General features: G+C 42.0%; 1 protein-coding gene across 9 annotated transcripts in view; it reads left to right on the top strand.

Moving 5' to 3' along the window:
* The window catches only part of PRR5L (proline rich 5 like), an 86702-nt gene that overhangs the window by 19672 nt on the left and 42374 nt on the right, over positions 1-24656 (top strand). For 6 of the 9 annotated variants that reach the window (XM_082057520.1, XM_082057517.1, XM_082057516.1 and 3 more), the window contains exons 1-5: positions 10415-10682; positions 12158-12217; positions 12842-13001; positions 22525-22798; positions 24188-24268. In XM_082057520.1, the coding sequence (XP_081913646.1) occupies positions 22629-22798; positions 24188-24268 (251 nt within the window). In that variant the 5' untranslated portion in view covers positions 10415-10682; positions 12158-12217; positions 12842-13001; positions 22525-22628. Of the gene's footprint in view, positions 1-10414; positions 10683-10797; positions 10937-12157; positions 12218-12841; positions 13002-22524; positions 22799-24187; positions 24269-24656 lie in introns of those variants that run through there. The other 3 variants (XM_082057514.1, XM_082057515.1, XM_082057521.1) reach the window with 3 other exon arrangements.

Here is a 24656-nt window from a genome sequence, read left to right as displayed (position 1 = left end):
AGCTGAAACTGAGTCAACACTCACAGACTAAGGCACAGGATACAGGAGGATTTTATTACGAGTCGGGTTTCCTGGAGGGAAGTCCAGCTAAAGAGGAGGCTTGCATTCTCTCCAGTCTACTGTTCAGTCAGACTTGGACTCTGGCATTTTCTGTTTATTTATTCAGACAGCCCATCTCCTTGCATACCAATCTGTATGTGTACAGTAAACACTGTAAGCTCATTGTGGTAATAACACATTGCAGCTACAGGAATCCAAATCTTCCTGAGTCAGCTACTAATCTTGGTTCTTTCTGTCCTCTTTGCCCTGCTGCCAGGCTCATGCAAGAAGGTAGGTGCAGGCAGTCTGTATCCTGTGTATATGGACTGTCATCAATGTCCTGATCACTGCTGCATACTGCAACTTTCATCAGATGAAAAGAATACCTTTATGTCAGCAAAATTTCTTTTTCAAGGGTAACGGAGGTGACAGAATATTTATTGCCTAAACTGACATATTCATAACAGAGGAAATTTTTTTTTTGGTTGATTTTATGACTGCTGTGTGTAGAGGAGGGGTCAATATATGGAATCAGATTATGGCTAGTTAGAATGGAGTTCCTTGACTTTGCAATTCAGTCTGTAGCTACATATTTGGCAGCAACATAGCTTAACTCACGTTAGCCCAGTTATTTCATTTTTCCTTCTCCCAGGAATGTGTGCCATCTTTGTGCCATGGAGTTTTCCCCAGCAAGACATCCGCCCCTCACAGACTCTGAAAAACATAGATGTGAAAATAAACTCAAACACATCTACAACTGTAGACAAGGTGTGATTGAAATTCAGGGAGCACCTCTGGCTAGCTTTAACTTAGCTAACATACGTAAAAATAGTGGTAGAGATGACTGAGAGAAGCCATATTTCTATATACTTTTCCTGTTCCTACAGCATATACTTTTGGCTACTGTTGGAGGCAGAAAACTGAGCTATTAATATGTTACAATACCTAGTAACCAAACACAAGCTTGCTATGGTGCCTGCTAGCCTGCCTGAGCTGAGATTTATGCAATCAGAAAAGCTCCCTATTTCCAGTTGCTTATAAAAACTTTACAATTAGACTAAGCAAGCATCTCTCAGTGGTAGAACTACATTTTTAAACAAGTTGATCATTCGTGGTGAAAATGGATCTGTCAGGCAACATGTAGCTGCACTTGCTTTTGCTTCTCACTTCTGAAATCCCCTGCCTAGGCCTGAACATCACCTTTCCCTCACTGAGAAACCTCATGTGCTAGGTGCAGCCTAAGACAGTGAGTCCCTTCAAAAGGCACATTCGCCAGCTGCAGGTGAACACCAGAATCTGTTGCCCTTTGTATATATGCTTCATTTGGTAGACTCCCTCGCCCATGACATAATGCAGTGCTAGCCCAGGCATTGCTTTACTGAAGTCTTATTGAAGTTGTTTTTGCCCACAGTCCAGGACTGTGCCTCTCCTTAGCTACGACCTAGCAGATGCACTTTCTGTTGCAGAGGGAAGATGTGAGAAAGGATGCCTGCCCAGGGCATGGTGTGCATGGATCTAGTGAGTAATGATCCAGAGGAAATTACTGCTTACTTGGAATGTTTTTGCTGTTCTGATTTCACATGTTTCAGCAAAGTGTGGAAATGGTAGGGAAAGGAGGGAGGGAGAGAAGGAGGGAAGGAAAAGAGGCAGGCTATTTTATTTGTTAAATGTTTTTGGTTGCAAAGCCCAAGAGTTGGCCCTTTGTTCTAGTGAGCTGGCACTACACATACACATACAAAATCTTTGATTTCCTTTATGAATGGCTGAAATTCCAGTCTTGCGTGGCAGAAGGGTAAGTTCCACATAAAGAATAGTCTCTGTGGAGAGTTTTTGAAAAGAAATCAAAAACCTGACAGACTGAGAAAAATTCTGAGAACTGGAGATGTGTCAAACTGATTTGCCCAGCTTCATACTGGTACAGTTAGGATATAACGCTTCCACACAAACACAGAGCCCTAGGCACAGATTCCACAGCTGCTGTTCAAACACCCATGTTAGCTCTCTGGAGAAGAGTGTGTCTGTACACACAACCATTTGGCCACCCTACAGTATTGCTCGTAAGCAATATGAACACATGCATATGGGTATCTCTAGTTAAATACATTTATTCTGGCAATCAAAGCTGAATTCTGCAAGGACACAGGCTTTACGGGATTGCAAAGACTTATCCTATGCAGAAGATTTCTACACAGTATGCACCTTCCTTTAAGCAACACTTTTAGCATCATATATCCTTCTTGCCACTTTATGATGTACCACAAAGGCTCTGATAACAATAGATAATTTGGGATCAGAGGCATCTGATAACATGGAGGAATACTCCATGAAGCTATCCTTCACTTTACCATCCACACAATTACCACAAGGCATGCATATTCTGGGTATGTGAATCTTACTCTTTATATTAAAATGCAGTCCACCTTTCAAATGCCCCCACTTGTCTACCAAGTCTTCTCAGCCTCTCTAGTTTAATCCTACAGTATAGCTTCACTGTATATATCACTTCTATGCCAGAAGTCACTGACACTCCTATGCCAGACAAGATCATCTATTCAAGAAGTTTAACTGGTCAAGAAAGAAGGATGTAGTTACAGAGTTGTAACTCAGTAATTCTGCCCGTTCCTTTCTCTGTGCAGATAAACTGAATGGCTAAGGGTTTTCTTCTTCACCCTGACACTCCCCAGCCTTCTTCCCCATAGCACAACGCCATTCCTGGACAGACAAAATAAGATCCTTTCGCTACTAATGGCATCTTTCAGTTGAGCTCAACCTCAGCACTGCTAGACCTGGAAGAAATGACCTGGCATTTACATTGGGAGTCAAAAGCATATAAGTAAATAAGCACCAAACTGTAAACTTGTAAATTCATGCTATGGCACCCATTCTGTCACTTGTCCCCTTATCAAGGAAGGCAAGGTCACCACTGAGACTTGAGGGTAAGTTGTCAGTGACTGTACCAAATCAGTGCCATATGCCACACAACAATAAATGAGAAACCTGCTCCAAGAGGAAAAGGCATGTCTGCTCATCATCCCACCAACTGTGGGACAGCTGGGAGGGTTCAAGTGTCTCCCACATTCTTTCTGAATGTAGATATAGACAGAGCCACTGTGATCACTTCTGGTGAGACACATGATTTCTACTTGGTCCCTGACTAAACTGTTTCTTGTGCCAGTCAGTTCAGGAGATGAATGTGTCCTGCTGCATCCACACAGATTCATTAACTGTATCTCACTCTGAGAGCTACATCAAAGTGACGGTGCTGAATGCATTGAGCTGTTTTAAGGAGGAAAGCTTGTTTCTTCTTACTAAGAGAGCTCTACCCCTGGCAGTGGCTTTCACCATGTCAGAGTGTTTCTGTCCCACAGAGCATAGCGTAGTCAGCAAGTGAGGTATAGGAAGTGAAAAAACAGACATACTGAAAACCAACGGATGAATCACAGCAAGTCAGGGATGAAACTTCCTGTAATTAGAACAGTGTGATTTGTCATCCTTTCATCAATAGGAGTCATATAACAACTAGTGATTAATTTGTTTTGCCATAAGAAAGATGTCTTATGCCATGTGCATACTCTTCTATGTGCGCAGCTTTGAAAGTCAATATAACCCGGAGCTGTTGCCAGCAGACAGCTGATACATGAAATATCAGACCTCTCTGCAGCTGGTAACTGAGCTGTTTATCACCTTGCCAAAATTACCTACTGCGGTGACCTTTTTGCTGGCACAACCTATAGATCCTAATGACCTGAAAGTAGGTCATGAAGCAGGTTCATGAGAAAGCAGTACACAGGAGCGAGAAGCTTGTAGTGTTGCTTTCGGGCTTTTTGTCACACTACAGGTATACACTGAGGTTCTCCTGGGCTCTTAGGCTGGTATTGCTGTGTGATGTGCACAACAATGGGCCTAATTGCCTTTTTCCAATGCCAATCAACAGAACAGAAACAGTTCAAGCTGCCCATGGGGAGCAAGGGCAGGGTCATTTTTGTACCCAGTTCATCTTCCTGATCTAATTTGCTGTGCAGTCACAGATATTTGGTAGCACAAGGGAGGGATGGTGCTGGGCAGAACTAATGGCCAAAGCCAATGTGAGTGTGAGATGGTCTTTTTCAGTGGCAATCGCAGCTCATTTAAGCAAAACTATCATGTGAGAAACTGCAGTAACATGAAAACAGGCTGAGACCTGTGGTGATAAGTAGAGAAGTATGGGCCAAGAGAGGCATGGAAAGTAAAAGGTATTGCTTTCAATGTAAGAGGCAAGGGGCAGTGACAGTTGTAGTACTGTTCTGCATAGATATGAGTGCAGATTATATTTTTGAAAGCTGGAGGAAAAGATATCACAGTAATTTTGATATGAAGTGACCAAAGTCAGGCTGAGATATATTGCTTTGTGGATAAGTAGGGGTATTATTTGAAAGAAGACACACAGGAAGTATCAGCAAAATTTAGACATTGCCTGATAAAGAAAGGTCTCAGTTAAAAACAATGCCCAAACAAATGTGTATAGGTAGCAGGGAGGTGGGGAAGCAGCATTTTATAGTATAGTATAGTAAACTGGAAAAGGAAGAGATAAGACTGGAGTAGAAAGTACAACCATGCACTCATAGTTAAAGTGGTTTTGTGTTTGTGAAATCTACCCGGAGACAAGATGAAGAAGAGTGACCAAAAGAAAAAGCCCTCCCTTGGGAAGCAGAAGGAGGATACAATGATGAAGCAATGAAGGAGGGAGAAGAAACCACAGGAGGACCATCAGGGAAAACAAAAGGCAAAAGGACAGCCATGTGTTACAAAAATAGCTGACATGAAAGAGAAGATGGGAACTGCTCTGATGACCAGTATTTAGAAAACGTGACATTCCACTATGATGCCTAAGGTATAGAAACTAGATTGGAGAGGTGTTAGCATCAACGTTTAGGATTCCAAGTAATGAATTAAAACATTCAGTTTACTGACCTTGGAGATGAAAGGCAGGAAGGAGATGGAGCAGATGGAGATGCTGGAGAGACAAACGAAGTCAAGAATGGGATGGGAAGAATTAAAGCAGGAGGATGCAAAGAAGGGTCTGTTCTGCTTGCTTGTGTCCTTTGGAAATTTCTATCATGGTTTCTAGCAGAAGTAAATATAAGGAAGACTGGTTGCCACTGTCTTTGCCTGGCTATGATTTGTGGTGTGACTTTAAAGTATCATAAACAAACATGCTTTGCTTCTTTTCTTCATTTAGATCTTCTCTCCCGCTGGGCTAGTTTGTTCGTTTTCTCCTTGGAGGTTTGACACTGATACGACAAACAGTGGTCTACAGTGGAGGAAGCTTTAAAAACACAGAAATTAGAGACGGAAAATTCCTCTGTAAAAGATCAACTAGCCCACTGTGCTTAGTAGGCCAAGGGATAAACACTGTTGTGCCTATTCAAAATACTGCAATGGGACAGAGTCTACTTGGAGGCCTGTATCTAGTGGAGTCCCTCAAGGGTCGGTACTGGGACCTGTACTATTCAATATATTCATCAATGAGTTGGATGAGGGAATAGAGTGCACTGTCAGCAAGTTTGCTGATGACATGAAGCTGGGAGGAGTGGCTGATATGCCAGAAGGCTGTGCTGCCATCCAGCAAGACCTGAACAGGATGGAGAGTTGGGTGGGGAAAAATTCAATGAAATATAACAAGGGAAAGTGTAGAGTTTTGCATCTGGGTAGGAACAACCCCAGGTTCCAGTATAAGTTGGGGAACAACCTGTTAGAGAGCAGCATAGGGGAAAAGGGACCTGGGGGTCCTGGAGGACAACAGGATGACCATGAGCCAGCACTGTGCCCTTGTGGCCAGGAAGGCCAATGGCATCCTGGGGTGTATTAGAAGGGGGGTGGTTAGCAGGTCAAGACAGGTTCTCCTCCCCCTCTACTCTGCCCTGGTGAGACCACACCTGGAATGCTGTATCCAGTTCTGGGCCCCTCAGTTCAGGAAGGACAGGGAACTGCTGGAGAGAGTCCAGTGCAGGGCAACAAAGAGGATGAAGAGAGTGGAGTATCTCCCTTATGAGGAAAGACTGAGAGAGCTGAGTCTCTTTAGCTTGGAGAAGAGGAGACTGAGGGGTGACCTCATCAATGTTTATAAATATGTAAAGAGTGAGTGTCATGAGAATGAAGCCAGGCTCTTCTCGGTGACAACCAATGGTAAGACAAGGGACAGTGGGTGCAAACTGGAACACAGGAGGTTCCACTTAAATATGAGACGGAACTTCTTCTCAGTGAGGGTGACAGAACACTGGAACAGGCTGCCCAGGGAGGTTGTGGAGTCTGCTACTCTGGAGACATTCCAAACCCGCCTGGACATGTTCCTGTGTAACTTCATCTGTGTGTTTGTGCTCCAGCAGGGGGACTGGACTACATGATCTTTTGAGGTCCCTTACAATCCCTAACATTCTGTGATTCTGTGAGTGGATCTTACAGCCATTGTAACAGTACTCATCCTAAATCCTTCTGCCTTGTTTCATCCTAGTTTCTCCTTCCTCACAATAATAATGCTCTCACTTCTACAAGCCTAACCACGGTGCCTATTTTTTGTAGCTTTGTGTCCTACATACTATGCAGAGCTCTTTCAACTCATGTGACAGTGTCTTTAAATCAATCCTCATCACATCTACTTTTTAAAAACTTAATTCCTTTATGTTTGCTGATGTATTTTTGATGACAAGGTATTCAGGACTGAATCCAGTATTCCAGGGGGTTTACACTACAATACCACTAACAGAGGCTTTTGTTATAGTTTCTTTTCATGAACTCTACTATACCATTGTTTTCTTGTTTCTGTTTCCCCCCCATCATCGCAAATTACAGGCATGTCTAATTTACAGTCTGTTTTCCTGCTACTTTAGGTCTCTTTCAGCATTAAAGCTTTTGAAAATTCTTCTTCCAAATGAATAGCTGTGATTTGCATTATTTTTGCCAGATGTAGTATAGCTGCATTTTTCTCTGTGGAATTACATGTTGTTTCCTGAATATCATTTGTGCCAGAGCTTTGATTTGAAAAGTTAATGGAATAATGAACCCTTAACCTTACAGCTTGGAGGTGTTTCCCTCCCTTCCCCTCCCCAAGCTTGAAACCATAAAAATGAAAATTAAAAGACAACTAAAGAAAAAATTAAATATTTTGTTCTCTTTGCAAGAGTTGTTTAAGCTTTATAGCATCACTGATACATGGAATTTTCTCATAACAGCCCCAAGAGAAAGTTGAACCATATTGTTAAATAATTTGCACAATGTCACTGAGGACTGCCAGACTTCTTGTCCTCACTGGCTGAGCTGGAGTAAGAGGTTGCTGCTCCCAGCCTATCCCCAACTGTCTGCCCCATGCTCCTTGCTAGAATCTGCAAGGTAACTTCAAGGGTAGCTACAGCCTAATCCTTTGCTGTCAAAGTAATCCACTTCAGCTGAAGTCAATTTTTTCTCGCTTGCTTGTGTGCTCCCCCTGGCCCTTCTCTCCCTCTCTCTTTCTCTCTCTGTCCCATGGGACAACTGGAACAAATACATGCTATCCCAGCAGATGGAAAGGGCAAGAGATTTGTGGTAGATAGACTAAGAATAAACTGAAGGACAGTGACCTCTTAACCTGATTTACCTACAACCCTCAGCTCTTTGAAAATCAATGCCAGAATAAGGAATGCTTTTCAGAAATGATGACTCTCTTCATTGCCCTCCTTATAGAATACACTGTGGGTCTTTTCCCATAACTTATTTCTGGGAAGGACATGATGCTGAAGACCTGTTGGATCACACAGCCAAAGCAAAGGTGATATGTTGTGGATTCATCCCATCATCAAGTGCATTATAAAGCAAAACAATAAAATGTCACATCTGTTAGTCACAACTCTTGTGGTTTGAATCTTATTGAAGACCAGGCAGTGTGAGAGCAGGATGTGAGTGCTGTCTTGCTGCAGTGCGCTGCAGAGAAGATGTGTGGTGTTGAGATAATGTCAAAACCAAAATTAAGGCTCTTTTTTACATCTCTGTTCATCATATAAATGTCTGTAGCAACACTGTTGATGTCAATTTGCCTGATTTTCAGTTATTTGAGATGATAGACTTGAACAAGGCCACAGAAGAGTCAATTTCTTTCACAGAAAGTGCATGGCAGTCCATTTGTGCCATGTATTGGTTTCAATGCTGAGGGCAGACATCTGGAAATTATTACTTGTCTGTCTACAGCAAGGAGCTTTCTTTGGAAACCATATTTTTCTCTTTATACTCTAACCAAAGCTAAAAGGAGCTAATAAAGGTGATTTTTTCACTTGGGTAAGCTTTAGGGAAGGATTTACCTTACCTAACTTTGAAAGCTAGGTGTGTTTTGTGTCATCTCAGCTAGCTGAAGTTCGGTAAAATTAATTCCACCTAAATCTTTTATCTCTCTCTGCTGGGCTAATGTTTCTAACTGTCCTTCTTGTCTGCCCTTGCCATATATTAAAGCCTTCCCAGTACCTATGCTGCTGCATAAGGTAACTGAGGGCCCTTACAAGGACTCTTTCCACAGAAGCCTCACCTTTTCCTAATGAGGGAAATCAAAGAGGACCTCCCTCTTCCTCACAGTGCAGTGGCAGGGATCTTTTCAGCTCTTTCCTCCCTTTTCTCCCACAAGTGGGAGTCAAGCCATACATCAGGATGATCACAGTAAGTCTGTGTTGTGGCAATGATGTCCCTCATAGTACTAAAGCTAGAACCACACGAGTATGTGGTTCCCCCTTGTAAACCCAGAGTTCCACAACTCTGCATGTGAAGGTATTTGTCCCACACCTGGAACGTGTTGTCAAGTTTTGATGCATAACCATGTGAGTTAAAATTTGGGGAAAAATTCCAGCTTGTGTGCTGGGATTTTTATAAGAAAACCCGAGAATTTCTTTCAGATGGAGCATGTCACCTGACCAGGTATGTCAGGTCACCATTCTTTTCACCTGCAAATTCCTTAGTATCTTTGCTGGTCCATGGAGAACAGTTTCACTATGATAAATTACATCCTTGCTTCTGTAGTCAATCTCCCTGTAGTGGCACTCACTTCCTGGCTATTTCATGGGCTGCAGATTGAGACCACTACTCAAACTTCACTTCAGCAATACCGTCTCTGAAAAATTAGTAACTGTTGGCTTGAAAAGAAAGTGCAGAATTAATCACAATATGCACTTATAATTGTTAGCAGATTAACAGATGCACTAAAATTTTATGTGCTGCATAGGTACGAACTCTCATCATATGCCACATCAGTCTGGAACAGGAAACATGTTTTTGTATGTGTTCATATAGCTTGCAGTAAAGTCCTGTCTGCAAGCCTTAGGTACTGATTTAATGTTGATAATAGTAAATCCTATTTGTATAACTAATAGTAGCAATAGACAGCAGGTAAGGTGCACAGTACCTCAGTGAGCCTTTGCTTTATACATGTAGAGACAGAAAAGGAGGTAGACATGAGAATACCTCTCCTACAAACAAGCACATACAGCAGGTATTCTCATCTAAGCTTGCTATGGATATCTACAGAACAACTTAAAAGTGTTAAGAAAATCCTATCATGGGCTGATGGATTAACATACTGGTTCCAGAGTAGCATCAGCTTTTCACATTTTAAGGCCAGACGCAACTTAGTTGGGAAGTTATTTTAACAAGCAGTGCATTTGGTTACCAAGTATTATCCACGCCATGTATAAATTAATTCACAAAATCCTCTTAAGCACTTAGAGAAAACGATGCTACAGGGTGTTTCATAAACATGGAGCCAATTTCAAAGCAATATATTTCACAACTTGTGTCCAGCGCCCTGTATTTTACAAATTTCATCTGTCTCCTTTAAGCATTTAAAAATCTCAGCACTTTAAATTAATGAGTAGCTTTCCAAAAGTCGCCCTCACTATTTGAGCTACAAGTTCCATTCGAGCGGTCACTGATTGCAACTAATTGCGGCTTTTTAATGTCCTTAAGGACTCCGAATTACACGTGGTTTTTTTCAGTAGTTTCCTGCGTGATACCTGCTGCAGACTGTGACAGCTGAACACAGCAAACTGCACGGGGCTGCAGCTGCCAGGGGAACCCTGAACCATGAGATCAAAATAAAATAAGCCCTATCTTCAAACGGCACATCCCCTTCCCCGTGCTGCACGTTTAATGGGCCATAGCCCGCCGTTTCTTTATCTGCGGCTGGGTGTAACAAGGCAAATTTCGCGTCCCGAGCCAGGCCTGCGAGGAGTCGGTGGCAACTCCAGCATCTCGGGAGGCTCCAGGGCCCGGGCCGGCCGCCCTTCCTCGGGAAGGGCCTCTGGGGCTCCTCTGTCCTTTCCCTTCCTTTTCTTTCGCTACAGGCCAGAAGAACTTAAACTTCCTGACTCTGCCGGGGCGGGCTTCCCCCACCCCGCAGCGGTAGGGGAGGCAGCCCCCGCTGCCTGCACTCCTCCTGGCCCGGCCGCCTTTTGTCTCTGCTGGGAGGAGCCAGCAAGAGGCAGATTGTAAAAATAAAGGCTGGCCGGCAGCCAGAAGTGTAAAATTCTGGCTGGTTGGTAGCAAACTCCGCCAGATCTCGGCGAAGAGGCAGCACGTCTGTTGGTCGGAGCCGGAGCCGGAGGGGCGTGGGGCGGTACGTCCCGGGCAGCCGGCCGCTCTGCAGCCCGGCGAGGGTGAGTGCGAGGGGCGCTGCCAGGCGCTGGCCTCGTTCGGAGAGGACTACGCGGCCGCGGGGGCTCGGCGGCTGCTGGGCGCGTCTGTTTCGCCCGCGGAGGCAGCGGAGCTGGTAGGGGTGCTGGTAGCGCAAGGGCACCATTGGCGGTGCGCAGGGGATGTTTGGCGGGGGGCGGCGTGCGGAAGGGAGCGGGCTGAGACGGCTCCCCTTGCCTGGCGGTGCCTCTGAAGCAAAGTGCAGGCATAAAACCTGGTAAGTTCTCCGTTTAAAATATTAAAAATAGACCCTCCGGCTGCCTAGCACTGCCGAGTGAGTCATTTCCAAACCAAATGTCTCAGTCTAACCCCTCCCCCCAGGAGACACAATAATTCTGAAACCAGGGCTGAAGGGAAAGAGATTTTTCTCCTCTCTTTCTCTAAATAAATTGCATTAGCGCCTAACTGCTGCAAGAGGAGACAAAAGCCATAAGTAGCAGGCCATCTGTTTAAAAAGCAGCTCCATCCTTTTCTGTCTTCCCTCGGGCCTCTCCCCCAGGATGATGGCACCCATGTTTCCCCAGTAAGCATTCAGAGCCTCTCTGCCTTAGTAATATTTTCAATGCTGTTCCATTTTCACGGACATAATCTACTTGTTGGCTCCTTCAACTGCCAAACTTGTCCCCTGCCACCTTTTTCTCGATGGGACGTCAGCCACAGCTCCGTGTCATGCTACAGTGACCCCTGTCAGTGGAGCTCCTGGTTGTCTGTGCTGAAAAAAGTAGTCCACAGCACAGCTACTTTTTTTCTGCCTTTTCCAATCATATGGTGATTTGTTCATGCAAGTGGGCCGTTTCGACTAGAGTGGTTTCTTGTTTGTTTGTCAGCAACAAGTGCTGAGCCTATTTATCAGTAGTGCTGGAGTTTTGAGGTATAAAAGGCTTCAGTCACTGGTATCTGGATCCGTGTGCAAGAGCTGTTACGTCTTACATATAGTGCTGTATGTGCCCAGCGTACTTTATTAACCCATAGATCTTATTTCACAGTGAGGCAGCATGCACAAGATACATAAGTTGATGTGCAGGCTACATAGTTTTTTTCTAAGAGATAGCACAGTCCAACTGTGCAGTAGTTCCTAATGGTATAGGTAGATCAGTGGAGACAAGACATTGTGCTCTTCTGATAAACTGACTTTCCTGAAACTAGGAAACTGCCTAGCTAAGGGTAAAATCCTGTCCTCTGACCCCTGTGAAGAACTTTGTTAACATTTTGGCAACAAAAAATGACATATAGCTGAAAATACATGCAGTAAGTTATGCCAGCCATTCTACAGCCATGTGAAAGATGTTAGGTTTGAGAACATAATCTGTGGTAGCAACACAAATCTAACGGCGTTTCCATGTAGGTAAGTGGAGAATCATGATATAAAAGCACTCACATCATTTTTTTGCCGTTTAGATTCAATTTATCTGATTAAAACTATTTATTTTTTTTACAGCCAAGAGAGACTACTGTGATTGATTGACCTGTCACACAAACTGAGAGAATCCGGCAGAAGGTTTGTGACTTTTTTTTTAGCCATAACATGTAAGAGATAAATGAACTTTAAAGTGCTACCAAAATATTGAACTAAAGAAAAAGAAAATATTATTCCCTTGTGTTCTAAAAAACAGGAAAAAGCAGACTTCATATCCCAAGTAAATGAAAAGTTCACAAAAATCTAAGACAGTGTGCACTCTTGGTACACAGTTCATAGGCAATGTATGGCATTGTTGCTGAGATTTTAGTGCCGTGGACTTCTAAAGCACATCAGATGGACAAAAATTCTTAGACTTGGGCTGAAAAACAGCTGCTTTTTGGTGAAACTAGGAAGAAGCTTTTCCAGAGGTGAATTATTCTGTGGTTGTCTATGGTGGGGGTGTCCTGAATCTCTAAATAAAATAGCTGTCAAGTCAGGAATGGTGCATGGCACTGGGTTCTACATGGATGGTACCTGCAAGTTTACAGTGCCAAGGGTGGGCAGGGAAGTTCAAGTACACTTGAGCCCACATGGGAGTCTTTTTTGCTATGCCAGTTTAATAGTAATATTTCCTTTTAGCAATTTTACAGTAGGGTTAAGATGATAGTCTTGCATTTGTCTTCAGCCTTCAAGATAAAATTATTTGTAATTATTTTTATGCAGTGTGTTTATGAGCTATCTGATGTCAGCTGAGACTCTGATAAGACTTCCAACGTTCGCTTTCAAAGTTCAGCTGGAGCGGAGGTAGTGTTTGCTGACTACTCAATCCCTTTTGGAAGAATTTCAATTCCTTAAATTTCCAGCAACCAAAGACACGGAACAGGTGAGATATTTAACCGTTTCTTTGAGAAATAAGTAGATGTAGCTTCCATTTTTATGGGAGGAGAGGAGGAATGAGACTGGAATGCATCATCAAGGGCTTACAAGTAGCAGGGGAATTAGTGCAATTCAGAGGATGGAAGATTATGCTGAGGATTTTAGCAAGAAAACAGTTATACTAGAGCTGGCTGTGATGTATAAGCAGGCTACTTAACTGCCATGTTTTCTAGCCCCAGGGTTAAACATGTTGGAGTATACTTAAGTTTTACTAAAAACAACAGGAATGTGAAAGCAAACAAACAAACAAAAAGACTAAGAAAACAAAAAGGATTGAGTGTGAAGTGCCAGAAAACACGAAGATGATAGTCATTCTAGTTGTAGCAGAGATAGTTCATAAAATAATTGCAGTTGCTGACATTTTGTTTGATTTTTGAGGAAGTGTATCCTGTATGCTTTCTAGTTAATGTTCCTAAAAAATTATATATCTCATTACATTTAGACTGATGTGACTTTTTTCTCCTTCAGAAACTGTGTTCTTCCTCCCTCCATGCTTCTGGCTGCCATCTTTAAGAGAGCATCCCTGTGGCTGTCCCTTGTCTGTTCCCCTCTTGTAACTTTATGAATTAGTTTGTGGATTTCACCACATTTAACCAGGGAAGGAAAGGTCTAAAACCATAAAGTTTCTCTGAGCAATGTGACAATGTTTTTAGAGCTGAAGGAAGCATTCTTAGTGGGGTTATGCCCTCCTGCATGTGTGAAATTCAGAAGAGATTGCCATGTGGGAGAGCAGAGCTGGTTTAGTTCTGCTGCTCATGTAACTACCAAATATGAATTATTTACTTGTTGAGCAGCTGTGGCTTTTATTCATTTTAAATACAAGCTAACAGCTTTTCAGTATGCTAAGCAAAACTGCTGTGATCTCTACAGACTACTCAATGCACTTTGTAGTTTGTTTTGAATGAGTTAATACACATATTTCCTGAATTTTGGAGCATACGCTACGTGGAAGTGATTTGAAACAGGTTGAAGCTGCTAAATTGGTTTCTGGGTTTGAAAACACGTTTGTCAATTCAATCCTAAGGCCTTTCTGCAGCAAAAAGTTTGACAGCTTATTCATACTCACGTTATTCAAATGATACATTCCTGTCCTGTTTTACTCCAGTAGGGATGCATGTACTAGTGCATCTATTAAATTATATTGCCGACAGTGGAAAGAAATAACTATTTATGTGCGTGTCATCTTTTTTTTTTTTCTTATTTTCATTCTATGGCTTGTTTTAATCAGCTTGTTTTTATCAGCTATGCTGATTAAAAGTCATTCTTGGTAATCAACAGAGTTTAGGACTGGTAGGTCGGGGAATAGCATAGGCCACTGAACTGAGGCCTGTTGCTCCTTGAGGTACTACTTTGCTATTAAATCAGTTGTGGTTTTTAGAGTGTAACTATTTGAATAAAGCCTTGCTATAGAATTGGAGACAAAGCAATGGTGATTTTAACTCTGCTGTCTGAAGTGAGCTACATCTTGCTGGGTGAAACTCAAAAGAGGGAGGCAGATGAGCTTGCTGCCTTAAAAAAAAAAAGTCTGTGCTAGCTGCTGTGGATTAGGACAGCACTGCACTGAGCTAATTTTGAAAGTATGGTTACTGTAGCTGTCATGGGTACAACTTTATGGAATGCCTTAAAAACCCTAATGCTTTCAGTTAATCAAAAAATGGTGATGTTTCTCTACTGTTCCCCTCTTATCCCTTCCTCCTCTCTATTAGATGGGGTTCTTATTTAATCAAAGATATAACTGTATTTTTTCAGTCCCAATCCAGTCCCGCAGTTTTATGATTCTGAAACTCCACTACATTTTTTGCTTCTTGCCTTTCACAGATAGGTTTTTGGTGTGGTAGTTGCTTATACAGGGAATACAATTTGTTTCAACAAGATTCTATCAGTTATTAAGAGTATCTGATTAAAATTTGTCTCAAGCTTCATACTGGTCAGAACACCTCATTAGCTAAGCTAATGAGGTGTTCTCTAGCTAAACATTTCAGAGTGTTTTGCGTACATGTGGCACCTTTTAATAACCATAACAATTTTGCCCATTTTTGAGTGATGTAAGTCCAAAGAATGAAGTAATGTTTGTAAAGTAACACAGAAAACCTGTGGTAGAGAACAAAATAACTTGTTGTCTTAGATGCTACTCCTATATTACAAAATATTTCTTTTTCTCTATGTTCTTTACTATGACCTGATCTTTTTAATTCACATTGAGCTGTCTCACTCTGTATCATTACTGATTACTTACATTTTTTAGTGAGAAATTGTACTATCATGTGAGGTAGCAGCCTTACTTCTAACTGGCCATGAACTCCAAAGGGGTTGCAGTGGTCTCTGAATTACAGAGAAGCTTCTCAGACCATACTGGAACATAAATGAGGTTTTTCTCCCTCATCTTCTCATATATTTCCTCTCACGCTAAGTAGAGTTTCACTTTTGAGTTTCACGTTTGCTTTAACCTCAGGAGCTCAAAGCATAACTAAGTGGAAACCACTGAGTTTCTTTTCAAATGTTACATTGCTCTGCTATCAAAGCGAAGTTAGATCTGTTTGTGAGTTTGTTTGAGAAGTATTATGAATAAAGGCATGATGTGGCTCCAGTTTGAAGAGGGGAATATGCAAAAGATGTGGAGGAAGGTAGGGATGCTGGAGTCTCATTTATGGAGAAGGGTGTGTACTAGGAAGATAGAGAAGATGAGATCTTGTTTGGTATAGTCAAAGATTAGCAGTAAAATTGTTGGATACATGGGTGCATAGCAGAGTGTCAACACTTTGTATTGAGAGGGCTGTTCTCTCATATTCTGTTGATGTCACTTCTACATTCTTCACATGGATTATTAAAATCTATCAAGTTTCATTATGGATAGGTGAGGCTATTTATGGGGCACAAAGTTGCTGCCTTCATGGTGGGGTAACCCAGCAAAAGAATAATATTAAAAAAAATTGACACCTTTTGGTATTGATTCAGCTTTGGAAAGGAGAGGTAGATCAGATGAATCCTTGTTCTTTCTAACTCTGTGGAATAATTTGAAAAGCTTCATTAAAGGATCTTTAGAAAAATATTTTTGTTTGGTGAATAGGATCCTGGCTTGCGGGAGGGAAGACCTGGGTAAATCGTTTCACTGGCTTTGCAACTTCATTTCCTCAACTAGAAAATTGAGATAATTTTTTTCACTCTTATTAGTAATCATCCAACAGCTCTTGATGAAAGGAGCATTTTGCAGGACTCAGTGGCCCATCCACCAGGGGCTGAGGCTGCCTGGGTTACCTCAAGGCTTTCCTGTGGTACAGGGTGGGAGATGTGGGATGGGCAGGTGGGCAACCACAGCAACCCTTGGCACTGTACATGCTGGGCCCAGCCAAGGGCCAGCAGGAGGTGTGCAATGGGTCTGTAGGTAATGTGCTTTGGCTTGCTGAAGTCCCGTTTTGCCAGCTAGCATGTAACCTGCACAGAGAGTTTGAGGAATCACCTTGCTGTCCCCCATGTGACAGCATCTGGGGCACAGCCAAATGAGGTGTTGGTGGAGCACTGTCCTTCTTCCTGCCTGGATCCTGTCCTTGTGCTGAGAGTAGGGGCATGGCCCCTGAGTGTGCCCCTGGCCTGTGATCCCTGATCATAGCTTCACTGGAGTCTTCCCTTGCAAAATTTCTAAGCTGGTTTTGTTGGTGGGATTTCAGAAACAAGTGGCAGTAATATATGGGTGGAAGAGGCTGCCTTTTAAAGTCTGCAACTTGAATCAATCCTGCTGACAAGATTGTCAGACCTGAAGGCTGGTCTTGCACTCTTCCATTTACCTTCCTGAGCTAAGAAAGTCTCTTGGCATGGGCTGTGCTCGTGGTGCTAGCACCAGCACACCTGAAGATACTCTGTGCCTTATGTGATGGGCTGCTCACAAGAGAAAGTATCTACACTTTTCCTTGCTGCTTCAGGGCTTGACTCAAACCACATTAAGACCAATCTTTAGATTCCTATTGTTTTTGATGGGCTGTGAATTAGCCACTAAAATTTTCATTAGTCAGATTTCCAAAGATGTGAACGCATGAAAGGATGATGATATAAGCAGGAGATTGGGTACCAAACTGTCCCCAGAATTTTTGACATCTGACATACATCTAAGATGGCTTCTGATCAATGTTAAGCAGAAGTGACATTTGTTAGTTATTGAATAAATTTTGATTTGATCACCTAAGCCGACCTTGTTTATTTTTAAGAAACTGAGCAATTTGGGGTCTATAAGAGGAACCAAATGTGTTGTTAATTTAATAGTGACAAAAGCTATTGGTGTTTTCTTAGAATATAGACTAAGTTCATTCATGTGTAGTTGTCATGACCTAAAAAGCTTGAAGTTACAGGCTGTGTGCTGCTTTTCCACTTCTTAGTATGGCTGCATAACAAATAAATGAGGGGTTTTTGTCAGAAGTAGTGTCTTCAGATCTTGTCAGTTGAACTAAAATCAAGGATTTTGCCAAACACATACTTTGTTAAGGATCTACCGCATTGGAAGGAGAATTAGCTAACAAGTATCTAGATGGTTCTCTGCATGTATTTTGTATCTGAGGTAGGGTGCAACCACTCATTGTGGGTCCATAGGCCTGATACAGTGGGGGATTTTTCTTAAGACGAGGCTCCTTCCACACCCAAAATCATTAGAAAAAATTCTGATGTATTTTATGGTCATGGGTCTTCAGCGTCACAATTGCACAAGTCATATGAAGGAGAGGAAAATGGACAAGTGGATATCTTTCTTCATGAAGGGCCTGTTTTTTTTACCACTAAAAAAAGTTTAAATGGCAAAGCATCACTTAATTCTGGATAACTCTTTATTTTCTTTTGCTCTGTTTCAGGAGACCTGGGAAATGCTTGTTTGAATGAGCTGACAATCTTGTGATTTCCCTGATCTCTTTCTGTCCCTTGTCATTTGGTTTAAAGCTACTTTTTGACTTGTGGATTTTTGGTGTGAATTTGGTGTGAAGCACTGGGTGTTTCAAAAAGATGGATCCAATTTCAAAGATACAGTGATTTCAAATTGGGTCTGTCTTTTTGAAACACCCTGTAGTGTTTTTCATGCAAGTTTTCCTCTAAGAAGCAAAAACAGTTATAGTTTTTGCTGCCTCATCACTTCCAGTAGCAATTGTTGCTCTGAGTCTTGAAGAGAAGGCAGAAGAGGAATTTAAAATGGTCTGTTCTTTTGATAAATCCCTCCGTGGGCATTTTGTTTGTTTGGCCGAAGCTTATAATGAAGATTCCTGATTTGAAGGAATTGCTGCCAACCTTTTTTTTTTTTCTCCTCCAGACAGTCAGATGTATTATCTTCTGTTGGGAGGGAAAGGTCTTTTCATGAAATACTTTTATAATGATTTCTCTGATGGTTTTCATGGCTAATACAAAACAAATAAAAAATTCTTAGCATGATGACTATAATGTTTTTATGAATGCCTGTATCTATGTGTGTTGGAAAAGTTTTTGTCTCCATGCTTGATTCTTCTCTTTAAAGATTCACATTAATCCTAAAAGTGTTTACTCAGATTAATGAATTACAAGTGGATGAAATTGCATTGTTGTCAGATTGACTCATTGTCCTGCTTTGCTCACCCAGTTGAGAAGGCTGACTTTCATCTCTGAAGAGTTTACTTGCTCAAAGACATGGGTTTTACACAGATGACATATCTCCCTTGTTAGGGATCTAGAGGGTTTTGATAGCTGGGTTTTGATATGATAATAAAGTATATGAGGAAAAAAAAGACCAGGGTGTAGGGCAGTTGGGAGGTGTGGAAGAGCAATACCTGTCTCTCTGGCTTCCTTATGACAAGCTTCTTGCCAAAAAAGATGTTCAGGGTCATTAAGGAAGATGAGGGGAGTGGGAAATGTTCAAGCAGTTTGAAATGCCCTGATGCCACATAAAGCATTGCCCCAGCAGCTGGAGTTTGTGACAGTGAGAGATGATCTTGGTGTGGCTGTATCTCTTATGTGGCTGCTGCACTTCAGTCTCCAGGTCTTTGTGCCTTTTATAATATCAATGGTGGGAGTGTAGCTTGGTGGCTAGAATATGCTGCACCTGGGTGTCTCCCTTCACTCATATAAAAGGGGGAAAATAATAATTGCTTCTTTGTAAAGTTTTTTCTGGTTCTGTGGTTGATAAATAATAGTACTATGATTATTAGAAGTAGGTTTTATTTTGTAGTCTTCTCAAACACTTTAATCTTAGGAAGAGGAGATGGAATGTATGAGGGAGTTTGGACTGAAGGCCTCTAGGAGGGTGATATCTGTTTCCATGTTTCTGGGTGATTCTGTGGGAGTTTTCATGGCAAACTGAAGAGGAAAATTGTTCCTTGCTGTACTCAGCATTTTGCTAAATACTGTTCATTCCCTATAGCTAAAATAACCTGAATACCATTAGGGCTTCTTACTACCCTATAATTATGTTAATATCTTTCTTGCCACAAGGGTCATTTTTCCTCAGTAAAAAGCCAAAAATTGTGCACTGCAGAATGCACACTGTGGACATTGCCAACAAACTGCTGATTCAACTTCCCTGGAAAAATGAAGCAGTATTTACAAGGCTATGTTACTTTGGGGAAAACTTTCAGTGGAAGCTGATTGCTGTGAAAGGAAAATCTGGTCTGATGGAAGTGTTTGATTGGATTTGGGTGTTTTGTTGTACCTTCAGGTGCACAGGATCTGCAAACTACTTATGCCAGAAGTTTGGTTTTGAGTAAATACTCTGTTACTTCAAGCTTTATGAAACTCAGAAAATAGTTTAAATAGGCTGTGGGCATGGGAAGAGTATGGTCCTTCTCACAGACTTTGGCATTTCCAGTTCTGGTAATGTGAGGGTCAGTTACGTGTGGATACCATTTGGTGGCTAACCTGCCTTCAGGGTCACAGTTTGCTGTGCCTGCCATTTAACGGTGATTGGTGTAGATAGGATAGGAGACATTTTTATCTTTGAATCCTGAAGAAATGAAAACAAGACTCTGAATCTGGTTTCTCTGGTCTCTGATCTGAAAGGAAACCTCAATCTGGTCTTAAAGCTGAGGATCTTGTCTTAAATTCCTGATGATAATCTAAAGTAAGGTTGACTTGACAGTAACATGGGATGGCAGACTGGAGCTGCAGGATGAAGGGGGAAGAGGGGTGTCTTATCTGCTCTTGGCAGACAAGAGCTTGTTATTGTCTGTCCGGGTGACTTCAACAGAGATTAAGGAAATGCCGCAGTTCTGCTGCTGTGAAATCAATCTCATAAATCCCAAGCTCAGGCAAGACCTTCCTGATCATGGTGTTTTACCACTTTAAATATATGTATTTTAAGGCACAGAGGTTGTTCTCCTGATTTACATTCCTGAATTTAGGCTTTCCCCTTGCAACTGAATCTAGCTCAAATTAATATAAATGCAGCTTTATAAAATGTTTTCATTGCTGGTGAGAAAGATACTTGTACGCCTTAATGGCGCATGGAATAGTGGTACTAGGAGGCTTGTGGACTAGCGCAGGCCTCTTAACCACTGTTTGTAACCCTGTTAAATGCCTACAAATGATCTAAAGTAACACTCACATTGCATTTTTTAGCTCTGAAAAATATATGCTCTTTTCCCAGTGTAAAAATTTTTAAGCTAGAAATGTTACTGCACTGCTAGAAGTGAACTGTCACTCATTCAGCTCCTCACACTGTCAGCTTTGGAGCTTGGAGATGACAAATATTGGCACAAGCACTTGTTTTGCAACAGGAAAGTCTGTTAAACTTACGCTTTGCCTCCCAGACACCTTTTGGTATGTTGTGAGAAAAGCCTGCCTTTGGCTCTCCAAGGTGCTGTAGCCTTTTTCTTTTCATTTCTGATGTGGTTACAATTGCCAATAGAGAAATTGCTGGCAGATTGAAATGGTATGGGCAATGTCAAATGAAGTGTTATTCAAAATGCACACAGAATACCCTGCTGATTTGGTTGTATTAGTTTACATTTATTGTTAGTTTCTAAAAGTTACTGTTGTTGTTTTTTTTTTATTTGGAACAGAGCAGCCACAGAATCAGCAGATTGCTGCTCTTGGCGAGCAACAACAGTAAAAGCTAAGCTCATGTCATGAAAGACTGTCTGGGCTCTGTCATCTTTAAAGACAGCCAGGAGATGTCTAAAGACAGAAAAAAGTTGTAGCCATGTTCCAGTTCCACAAATATCTGTGCAAACTGTATTTAGCTTGTGGGGGAATAACAACTGTACTTATTTCTTGAATAGCAACAAGAATTATAGTACCAGTTTCAGTGCCTAAAAAACGAGGTGTTTTCTCTGTATTTTCTCCTTTAACTTCCTCACAGCAGGGTGTGTGGTGCCCGTGGATCAGCATGGTGGTTGATTAGAATCTGACAAGGCCGTGTGGAGGCGGGGTAGCAAAGTGAGCTCAGCATGAAATGGGTCTGGCCGGGTGGGAAGGAAGCTGTTCTTTTACACGTAGAAGAGTTAATTATGGTTTGGGGAGTGGAAAGAGGTTCCTGAAGCTGAACTCTAGTCAGATTAGAAGCACTGTGCAGACACACAACATTTATTTGGCTGATGATCTCTCTTTTCACTTCATGCTGAAGATGTAGTGGAAAAAAGAAGACTTTGCTTTACATCTTTCATGTGCCATTCAGTTATACAACTTTATTTTTTTTTACCTCCTCTCCTTTCTCCAACATCTCCATTCTCCAAAGTGCCAACTACATCTACTGATTGTGTTCATCTTAAGTGGGAAGATTTTGAAGTACAATTTTTTTTTGTGGTTTTTATCCAAGCTAACTTCTTGTATTTCTGTGGTTTACTTGGGGCTACATATTCATCTATATGGAGTGGAAAATATGGGCATTCTGTGTTTGGCCTAGCAATTCTCATTCTGTAGAAGACAAAACAAACATAAAAGTCCTGCTTACTCTCAAAATATCTGGTTGTCCGACCACTTTTGAAGAGGCTCCCTATTGTATCCTTTTTGTAATGAGTGGGTTTATTCCTTTGCACAACACTTCTCAAAAAAAAAAAAACCAAACCAAAACATTGTGTTTGTCTGTTCATTTTTTCTTCTATTGCTCATCTTTTGTTCCTTTCTGGTTAAAGAGTTTTCTCTTTCTCCAGGTTCTAATACTATTTTATACAGGCTGAATGTCTAACTGTAGTTAAAGGTATTTGTAAAGTGCCTCTGGCAGAAGAGTTTAGGCATCTCTGCTAATTGAAATGGAGAGACCATGCTTCTATTTCTGGCTGCCTGTGTAGGTTCATTGTTTAAGGAGCACAATGGGAAGGGGGACTGCTGTTGAAGAACTCCAGAAGATTTGCCTAAGTTTGCTGTTAATGGGATATGATATTTTTACCCCTCCCTTCTCTGTCTTACTCTTTTCCTTTCTCTTTGCTTTGCAGGACTGCCTCAGTTCCTTCATTGTCTTGCAGTGCATGTTTGTGTCACAACCTGATGCTGTGGGAAACTGCTAGTCCAAGGCTTACTCTTTGCTTTTGCTGCAGGCTGAGTCCTTGGGCTTGAAGACTCATTGACATTACTGAGATTGACACTTGGACCTTCAAGAACAGAGACTTTCTGATGGCCCTGCTCCACTCCACCTGAATGTATGAGTGAAGGGTTCACTGTAGCTCCATCCTTTGCTCCCCAGTTCCACAACATGGGTTCATTCAGACGGCCCCGACCTCGCTTCATGAGCTCCCCAGTCCTCAGTGACCTGCCGCGGTTTCAGGCAGCCCGGCAGGCTCTGCAGCTCAGCTCCAACTCTGCGTGGAACAGGTGAGCAGGACCCACCTGGGCCAAACTTTTACCTTGCAACAGCCCTGCAGTAAGAGCTGTGCATGTCTGATCTTTGTGCTTCAGGCAATTTATGGCTCAGCTTATCTGTTTATAAGTGTGCATGAATTCTTGACATGCCCAAGCTTTTCCAGCATTGAAAACCTCCATGGAGGTGAAAAAATTAGACCTAGTAGTGTTCAGCCTTGTTTTTGGCCGACATTGTTCAGAGATACTGTCTTAATGTAAAACAGAATTACTCTTTGTTAACAGTTGATCTTTTTAAGTGCCATTTAGGAAAACACATCCCTAGTATTGTAATAAATGCCAGTTCCTTAATGCACAACAGGAGTTTATTTGCATATTATGAAGCTTTTACCACAGCTGAGTTCCTCTGACAACTGCTAAGCTCATGGCTTCTACCAGCATTTCCTATTTACAGCTAAATCCTGTCTGCAATGTGTGTCACGCAGCAATGGCAACTGGAAAAACGATGTGTAGGGTGGAGAGTATGATGTCCTGATCTGATCTAATAGTCTGCTGCTACCAAAACTGGGTCTTCCCACCCCTGCTTCTGCCACCTTGTGCTAGCTCTGCATTGTGCTGATCCCTCTCTTTTGCTGGCCTAGCTCAGCTTACTAATACCACACAAAAGTAGCCCAGCAAAAACATCAGTTTTATGCTAGGATAGTGAGCTGAAGTCTGTGAAGCATGCAAATGCTGTAACTGACCCACAGAAGGGAATGCCCTTTAAGGGAATGACACCTCCTCTTGTTAGCCGTGGCAAGCCTTTAGACCTGCTAAATCATCTTGTATGCTGTCACTTTATTACTTCCTCTGTGCTGATGAGAGAAGTATGAGTTAGAAGATCCTCCAGCAGCATCTTACAGGCATTAACAGGGCTTAAAGTTGGGTCTGACTAAGATGATGCTGGCTGCAGAATGTCATCCAGCACAGCCAGTGTCCTGTCAGACTCTGTAGATTGGGTGGTTCTTACTAGCATCATTGGATAATACAATGTGATGTGTTCAGCAGATACTGCCAAATGTCTATGACTTCTCATAGCAACTAGCCTGCAATGCACAGCAGAGATCCCCCAAACAGATGTGTTGAAGATATATCTGGTGAGAACATGTTCTTTGTGTACAGTGTCCCTTGCTTACTCTAGGCGCAACCGGAGGTTGGTTGCGCCCTGTCTTCCATGAGAGATGTAGGTAAATAAGAGTGATTATTTCGAGGGAAGAAAGCGTGCAATTATTTAAGTACACTTAACGTCTCCACCCCATTGTAACCACTCAGCTTTTGGCGGCTAGCTCACATTGCACTCTGTGTTAAATCATTCTGATGGCTGTTATTTATGGATGTTGTACTGTCTCATTTCTTTTTTGGCAGTGTTCAAACAGCAGTGATAAATGTATTCAAAGGTGGAGGCTTGCAGAACAATGAACTTTACACCCTCAATGAAAATATCAGGTAGGTTTCTGAAATGTATGAAAAGGGATTTTTGTTGCTGCATGTTTGGTGTCTGCTTGGTTTTGTTCCCCTACAAAGCTGCAGTTGGAAGATATTGGTGGGAGGAGAAGGGACTGAAGCAAACTTAAGTTCAGCTTTGGGGTTTCAGGCAAACTTTGGTTTTGCTATTGGTGGAGGGCATGGGACACTTGGATAATGTTTCTCTGACTTGTGTGGATGTGTAGCTTTGGCAAGGACAGGATGTGTATTAACTTGAATTATAAGGATTTTGTCCCATCCTAGGGAGTTTGCCTCTTCTCACAGTATCACAGTATGTTTGGGATTGGAAGGGACCTCAAAAGATCATCTAGTCCAATCCCCCTGCTGGAGCAGGAACGCCTAGGTGAGG

The sequence above is a fragment of the Streptopelia decaocto genome, assembly GCF_964273445.1.
Source record: "Streptopelia decaocto genome assembly, chromosome: 7".
Taxonomy (NCBI): domain Eukaryota; kingdom Metazoa; phylum Chordata; class Aves; order Columbiformes; family Columbidae; genus Streptopelia; species Streptopelia decaocto.
Note: the sequence above shows the minus strand (reverse complement) of the source record. Positions and strands in the feature narration are given on the sequence as shown.